General features: G+C 37.1%; 1 protein-coding gene across 1 annotated transcript; it reads left to right on the forward strand.

Moving 5' to 3' along the window:
• The first annotated feature begins 2,069 nt into the window (after positions 1-2,069).
• LOC139813651 (uncharacterized) lies at positions 2,070-7,270 on the forward strand. Its single transcript, XM_071779254.1, has 4 exons — positions 2,070-5,425; positions 5,781-6,182; positions 6,275-6,515; positions 6,662-7,270. Exons 1-3 carry the CDS (start codon positions 5,137-5,139, stop codon positions 6,406-6,408), a joined length of 825 nt encoding a protein of 274 aa, XP_071635355.1. The 5' UTR covers positions 2,070-5,136; the 3' UTR covers positions 6,409-6,515; positions 6,662-7,270.
• The last annotated feature ends 1,377 nt before the right edge of the window (positions 7,271-8,647 follow it).

Genomic DNA, 8,647 nt, shown 5'->3' on the forward strand with positions numbered 1-8,647 from the left:
CGTTTGATTTCGGAGATGATATGCATAAAAAGGCAGGCGAACGGTTTGAATTTACAGACCGATGCGGAGAGTTTACCGGACGCGTATTTAAATGTGATCGAGAGACTGTCTAAAATTTAGAACAACTTTATGCGAGAGTTTATCTCCTCCTCTGGTTTATACACCAGTCTCTATTATGTTAACCTTCCCACCTATGCCTCACTCATTCGCGACGTTTCGAACCGTGAAGTTTGTTGTTACAATGCGATATTCTGGTCTGCAATTGCTCTGTAAGTAAATCCATTAGTCATCTGATTTTAACATAGATAATTTACGCCTCTACCACATTGCGACTCCGTTTGATGGTACAGGTAGGGCTTTCGAATCTTTCTTACCCACCTGGTCTTTCAACCTGGCGAGATTATTTCTAAGATGCAGGTAAAAGGAAACGTTTGAGAAAAGAGAAAGTATTATAAAAATACTCTTAAACACGAAATATAAAATATTTTAGTGCACGAACTCATTGTAAGTAAGAAAGTTGAAATTATAGACAGACTGCCATTCTCTTGAGAAAGATATTTTAATATGTTAATCACATTTCCCATTTGTCTGTGGGCATTATGCATAATGACCGGTCAGTTTGATTAATTTGAACATTTTTGCTTTTATTATTCAAATGTACCGAAAGAAGCGAGAATTATCTATATTGCCCGGCCATTATGTATAATTACCGAATTAATCAAATTTCCCGTAACATATACATGAAAGCTCTAAGGAGCTGTCTACACAAGTATTTAAAAAAGTTACTATTGCAACAGAATATTCTTGAGACCAAATCAACTCAAAAGGTATTGTATCACTTTTCTTTCCGACAAACCGTTATTGAGACATCGTAAGCTAAATATTGAAAAAGTTACCAAGTTTTCCTTGAATATCTCAAAAAGTATTAAGCAAAATAAAAAAATGTTTCAGCCAAAGTTGTTCAAATTAATTAGTAGAAAAGAATGATACAATAAAAAATGGGAGTTTTCATTTGAAAAATTTAACTTTCGGCCCTACTGAGCCCAATACAGACTCCTGATCCAAAATCTAATAAGATCGTTTATTGAGCCCCTTTGAATTCTTTAACTTTTATCTGAACCATTTTTCCAAAAAACCAATACTTTCTAAGATAATTGGCCGTTCAGGAACTTTTGGTATGCGCGGTATATATCAGTATGTCACAAAACAATAAACAACTACTTAAATTAAAATATAAGCAAATATCAAATAAAAATTCTTATTTTTACAATTAATAGGATTAATGTCAGATTAATATTATAGGATCTGTGTATGTGTATGTGTTTATGATTAAGGTAAAGTCGGTACAATGAGGCGCTGTCGCGACAGCGAACGCCCCTGGCGCGAGCACACACAACCCTCGGGTTTGACACAAATTCGCCCGAGATTACCCAGTTGTCGCGCCTACCGTTTTGACGCGCGATTGTAAAACGCGCACGCGTTTCCTAATTCGCGTACACCGCGCAACAAGTTACATCGCGGATCGATGTGATTCGTCTCCTTACATCGTGGATCGATGTGATTCGTTCTTCGCAAGGCAACGACCCCCGCCGAGTCTCCTATCGGGACGAAGGATGATTGATATCGATCCGCGCCCTCTTCGGTTTCTGCCTCTCTAAGGAGAAAGTCGAGCCGGGCGTTCGTGGCAATTAACATCTAGGGAGTGTTCTCGAAAGTAATTGCGCGAAGTCCGTACTGTTTTATCGCGAGCCGCACCCGTTCGATTGGTCGCCGCATGAAACATCTCAAATCACTCTTCCGTTCACGTGAAGCGAAGAGTGAGCCGGTTTTCGTCGCGCTAGCACCCGGTTGATTGGTCATCGCGCGAAACGTCTCATTTCACGAGTAAATATATATGTACATATATGCATGTATATACAATATCGGAAGGTTATTATTTTCAATATATGTATTCAGCAAAATATTTATTAGTCTCGCTCAAAGCTATTTGCAAGTGGTGTAACATACATTATATCATCTACCGTCATTCGCAAACATTTTTGCTTAATACTATCGATTAAATAATACATTATATCTCCTCTTTTGATCGTCTGTATAAAATCGGACGAAGATACGCCTAATGCTTCATCCGCGATTTCGAACTCATTACTTATCACTAACTCATTTCCATACATTAAAAAATAGCTGCCGTTGTTATTTGTTCTTACGTTCAAGACTCTATTAATCTCCATGTATCGATCATCTATTAGTTGAACTACTGAATTGTCTCGTCTTAATATTTTTTTGCAGGCCTGGCCGCAATAAAAAGTCCCTTTAAAGATAAAGCGGTTGTAACTAAATAAATTAAAATCATTATGATCTAATTTGGGTAGTGTTAATTCTATTGCATTTCTGTCATAATTGTTTGCATTCTCTTGATTTCCTCTACCGAGGAGGGTTAGAGCGCATTTTTGGATAACGTTTTTAACAGTTTTTCGGTTTTCCAGAAGATTATAAAATAACTGATAAGCTGGTTGACATGAGTTTTCTGTAAAAACATGTTTACTCAATTTGGTTAAAATGCTTGTACGCTCATATGAAGAGTAAATTTGGAGAAGAACCGATCGCGTGCCATTAAAAGACCTTGTTAAAATCCCGTTGCAATGTTCGAACGGAAATGTGGAAGTAGCCCATAGAGCTCCCCAATCGCGTACGCTGTCTGCCATATGCAATAACAAGTGAGTATTAAATGACAAATGCTCAACGCTGTACAATGGTCCCATAAATTTTACGAATTTGTTCAGGCAATCCTGTGCTTTACATATATCCGATTCCGTTATCTTATTTTGTAAGAGTTTTCGGAAACCATATACAAGTAAAAACCAGTGTTCCAGATATTTTTTTTCCATCACTTTGCTAAAGATGGGGAGAGAATAGTATAATAAGATGTACCTCCATTCGGAAGCTTTGAACAAACCGCGTGTAAGTAGCGAAGAAGGAAGTCTCGTTACTTCTGAAACAGGTTTTATTTTTTCTAGTTTTTTTGAAAGTACCTGTAAACATCTACTTAAAGACCAAGGTTCTTTAGAATAAGCAGGATCAAAGAGCAATCCGAAAATCATCGAAACAACACCCAGGAGACCAGCGTGCATATAATCGGGCGTAAAAGATTTGACAATATCGAAAATCGGTATTTCTATTAACGGCGAGAAACCTTTAATACCATGCACTGATTTTTTCGTCACAACCGCAGTTTCAGCATCTTTCAATACTTGCTCTTCCGTTCTTGGAACTCCCAAGAAAGGCATGTAAACTCGACAGTGTCCCTTGCCTTTGGGGATGCGATAACCTTTATTTAGACACCACAGACACCCATATTCGCCATTGAATTACGAAGAATATGTTAATTTACACCTTGCAACGGAGTCGACAGGAGAAACTATAGCGTGAACACGGACAATCACGTCGTTTCCATTCGGTGTTATAACGAGACCCGTACTGTGTAATTCCTTTAACTCGGCTATAAATGGTTTTAAAAATACATCCATCCTTGGTGTGCCATTGCCAATAAAAAGTCCTGCCAAAATAGTGTTATCACGCCGAGTTTGAAGGGAAAGCTCGTTTATCGACACAAACAAAGGCCACATCGATGAGTTTGTGGATTTAAATACCTTGACACCATCCGTATTAAACTGGAGGGTAATATCATGTTCGTTAATGATACCATTTTCCTCTAGTTTACGATACAATCGTCCTGACGTTACATCGCTTGTGTTGTTTTTTGTCACATTCAACTGAGCATTTAGTTCTGGATTATTCAGGAGATCTTTCAATTTTTCTTTTATCGGTAGTGTTAAGAAATATTTGTTATTAGCAATTAATTCTTTCTTAACATTATTGGTCTTACATGTACATAATACTTCATTGCTGTTCCCAAAGTCAAATCTTCGCAGTCTTTACAGAAGAAGTGTTTTCTTGCAGGAATCACGGGAAAGTTTTGCAGAAACTTAAATTTCGAGCTATATATCGTAATGGGCATGTGACAATTCAATAGCTGCAAAAGATGCTCAAGTCCATTTTCTGAAAGAGATTGATTTAGGATAAATGCCATAATGAGAGCTTCACTTTCAGCTCGGTTAATACGTGCTCCCTCATATATTGGTGTTTCATCTCTCTAGAAAAAAAATATTTGATATTATTCGCATTTGTTTGTTGCATTTGCATTTAATAAAGACTCTCATATGTCGCATGACGTACCAGATTTTCAGGATTAATATCGTTAGCTTGATTGGTATCATTATCTATTTGATGTAAGAATACTTCTTCAATTGTTATTACGTCTACATCTTCTGTCGAAGATGCAGAGCTTGAGTGAAGGGTGAATAATTCATCGGTTGAAACATCACTTTGCTCATTCTCAGAAATTCGTACATCTAGATATGACATATGTTCGCAATGAAATAATTCGTTCTAGATACAAATATATAAAGTTCGAGATTATAAGTATTTTTCGCTGGAAATAATAATTAATAACCTGATAGCGATGCAGCTGGTGAATTCGCATTTGTATTCTCGTCGATTCTTATATCATCATCGTTATTGCTCTCGTTCGATCGTTCATTATTATCAGTTCTCGCCATCTCATCATTTCGACGTCTTCCTATTGTTCTCTTTGGAACAGGAGTACCATCTTCGAATAAATACTTTCGATACCGTTTTCCCGGATTCATAATTTTTAAGTATGCACTTTGCACTGCAAAATTCGTTGTGTAGCGAATTTAAATAAACACGCGAAGTCTGATGGTGTGCGCGTGCGCGACGCGGCTATGTTTAATATGTATGTATATACGCACGGGCTGCGTTCGGAAGCGTCACTCGAGTGTGTTATTCCCTTCTCCTTCTAACTTGCTGAGATAGAAGGAGAGGGGGAGTGTGCTCGTGTGCGCTCGGGTAACGTTTCCGAACGCAGCCATGAGGCGATCGCGTGACGCCACGCAGCTCGGGGGAGAGTAGAACGTTGAACGTAAACATCAGACGTGAACGCGAGTGCTGCAGAAATAGCGAGAACGACGATATATCATCCTAGAATACGATCGAGTGTTACTAATAATCCTATATAAAAAAATATATAAAATCGTGATTAAATTAGATCGAATCATGGCACCACGACGAACGTTGAACAAGAGGAATCTTGAAAAAGAAAAGAATAAACCAGTGAAAAAACGAGAGAATAAACAAATTGATCTAAAAACGAAAAAAATCGAATCCTTGGAGAAGGCTCAACAAGAGCTGTTGCACCACGTGCAAGCATCTTCATCGTTTCCATCGACGACTGATAAAAGTGATGTAATTAACTTCAAACAAGAGATTGCGAAGTTGCAGAAGCATAACAAATTTCTGCAGAAGCAAAATAGGCAGTTGTCCGAGATGAATGCTACTTCGCCTCGTAAGTAAACATTCATTGATTCCTTGCTTGTATATCGACTGATCTCTTTCGCAAGGTCGTATTTCGATTTTACGCAATTTCCGTTTTTCTGCTTAAACGCTTATTCTGGAAACCTCGAAGCCAATAGTGTCTACATCGTATCTTGAAATGGTTTACCAAAAATGAATTATAGTTGTCGAAATTTCCTCGTATCTTTTAACAGTAATAACCAGATAATCTTCAAAAAATTAAACTGCGTAAAATCGAGATACGATCTTGCGAAAAAGATCAGTCGATATACTACATTCATAAATATCACAAACATGCGGATGTATAGTTGCATTATATTAACCACATATAACTGGATTTGTTTCAGATATTATTGGAATGTCGAAGATCGCACATAGTATATTAACTATGATACGAACTGCCAAGAAAGAACTCGCAAAGCATCTTGACACTGTAACCTATAAACCTTCGAGTGCTGGACCAAAAAATAACAATTTATTGATTGAGAAAGGATCAAAATCCTCGTTTCATATAGATAATTTGAGTATGGAAGTCGATGGAACAGAAACTGACAATAAAGAAAACATAACAATTTTTGCTGAGCTTCTTGATGACCCTTTGGAGATCGTCAGTAATAGTAGTACCATTGATGCAACAGAGACGGAAAATAATGCCATAGCTCTTTCAAATATGGTAATCAAAACCGAAGTCGCAATTGAGAATGTGACTAATCCAATCCTACTTCACATCGCAATCACTTCAGCTAAACGTAACCTTTATACTTATGTTATAAAATATTTTATTTGGATATCATCCTCCACTTTTACATTAGCAGTTTTTAATTGTATTCTATTATATTAGGAACAAGTGAAATGCATCAGCTTCGGCGGGGTACTCGTCTCGAAAAAGACGTTGCAAAACTGCCACCCGTCAAAAGTTTCAAAGTTAATAACAGACTTGATGACTGTAATATTCTCGCAATCGGAGATGGCTGAATTGTCTCTTACAGGAAAAATTGCAAATATGCACAAAAGTCGGAACAAATGCGGCGAGGTTCGAGAGAAGAAACAACTCGATCCGTTGAAAACCCGAGCCATCATTGGTAATCCATTCTATATACATATATTCTGTTTTTATATATTAGACATCTATTATGTATGCGTATATAGAAATCAAATAAAAAATAACTGATTCTGATGACATAATTAATTGTCAGGTTTGTATTACAAAATGCCAATGTTTTTACAGATTACGTACAGCAGCAGATTCAAGGGTCAACAGAGACGGAGATAAAAAATGCGATGAAAGGCAAATTGAAATATGAAGCTCAAAAACTGAACGGCGTCGGATTCAAGAAATCCGGAAAACCAAATACTGGAAAGTCGGTCAAGAAGAAAGTACTAGATCAGGATCAAGCACAGTAATATGATCAGCGGGACATATGTTATTCTGAATTGATGATCCAGTACATCATCGGAACTTAAGTTTTTCCTTTACATTTTGATTTTATTATTTTGTTTTTATTTAGTGTTTATTTTGTTTATAATCAGTTATTTTGATTTTATTTTATTTTCCTGTAATTTTATTAATCTTTGATAACAGAATTATAACAATTCTATAGTATTGTTAGTTACATACGAGACTATTTTTTATACACACGCGAAACTTGTCATAAATAGTTCGTATATATATATATTTTTTTAAACGACGAGCTTTTATAATGTGGATACCATGACAGTATTACAATATTGGATCCAGATCGCAATAAACATTCAGTTCCTTACATATATGAGGCATTATATATATATTGCCAACTCGGCAAACGTTTTGATCTTGACCAGTTCCGATTTAATTGTCCCATGATTTTTTATGTTATTGTATTTGCTTAAATTTTGTTATAAATTTTTGAAATCCAAAATTTTGACCCGAATTAAAAAATCAGAAAACATTTCAAAAAATCTGATGTCAGATAACAAAACATTTGAGCTTATAAGATTTATAGTGTCTTAGACTTTTTTTATTTTATACGTTTTAAAATTTTGTAAATGATATTAATCAATTAAGTTAGAACATTTCAAGAGTTTATTAAATAACTTTTTAAAATCTTCCGAAAAAAAGTCTAAAAGTCCACTTTCTAAATACGCTTAAATATTCAATGAAAGATCGTGCTTTACTATTATTATATATATATAGACTGTGTCCGTTGAACCAAAGGCAATGGGAAATGAAGGCATATTTATATTAAAGACAAAATAGTACCATTTATTAAAATGTCATTGAATTTCCATTGTTTACCAGACGCAATGGAAATGAAGGCATTTTTGCCAAAGATAAAAATTTCCACACAAAATCCCATTGGTATTGCCAGTGTTAATACCAATGGCAATACTAATGGCAATACCAATGGCAATACCAACGGCAATACCAACGGCAAAACCAGTGGCAATACTAATGGGATTTTGTGTGGAACTTTTTATCTTTGGCAAAAATGCCTTCATTTCCATTGCGTCTGGAACAATGGGAATTCAATGGCATTTTTTAATGGCAATGAAGGGCACATTTTCATAAGGGAATGCTCGCCGCGGACAATGTCGCGCAGAAGCCAAATTTCCTCGTCAGATACCCTACCGTGGCTGGATTGGTTAAGGATTTTGAGGCGGCTCACTTCAAAATAATCCAAGATGCCTCAGACGAGGAGTTTATCGCGGAAGACGCAATTCGTAAAAAATTCGATACAATGCGCTTCGGGGTAATCGGGCGTTATGAGAAGTTTGTAGGCGCCGACCGAGCGGCCGCCGCGGCCGCTCAGGCCCCGGTCTAAACGTCGTCTATCCGACTGCCCAAAATCTCACTTCCGGAATTCTCGGGAGATCTCGCGCTTTGGCCTTCGTTCATCGTTTTATTCAACGTTTCCATTCACGAGAACCGGAGCATCTCCTCCATGGAGAAGTACCAATATCTGGTAGCCTCATTGAAAGGGGAAGCGCTCAACGTCGTGAAGAACCTCCCCTCTCTCCGCTAATAACTACGCAATAGCTTATGACGCCCTGATTTCGCGATATCAGAACAGACGAGTTTTAACGGATTACCACGTGGATTTGATGCTGAACGCCAAGCCCTTAAAGACGGAGTCGGCCGCCCCTTTGCGTACGCTGTTGGACACATTTACCGAGAATACGCGGGCATTGAACCTGTTAGGATTTCACACGAACTCTTGGGACTACCTCAAATTCT

This window comes from Temnothorax longispinosus, chromosome 5, assembly GCF_030848805.1.
Source record: "Temnothorax longispinosus isolate EJ_2023e chromosome 5, Tlon_JGU_v1, whole genome shotgun sequence".
NCBI lineage: Eukaryota > Metazoa > Arthropoda > Insecta > Hymenoptera > Formicidae > Temnothorax > Temnothorax longispinosus.

Excerpts from the sequence above, each read along its gene's own strand:
- LOC139813651 (XM_071779254.1), top strand. The coding sequence starts at position 5,137 with ATGGCACCACGACGAACGTTGAACAAGAGGAATCTTGAAAAAGAAAAG. Across the intron at positions 5,426-5,780 it reads GATGAATGCTACTTCGCCTC|ATATTATTGGAATGTCGAAG; the intron begins GTAAGTAAACAT and ends GATTTGTTTCAG. Across the intron at positions 6,183-6,274 it reads CGCAATCACTTCAGCTAAAC|GAACAAGTGAAATGCATCAG; the intron begins GTAACCTTTATA and ends CTATTATATTAG.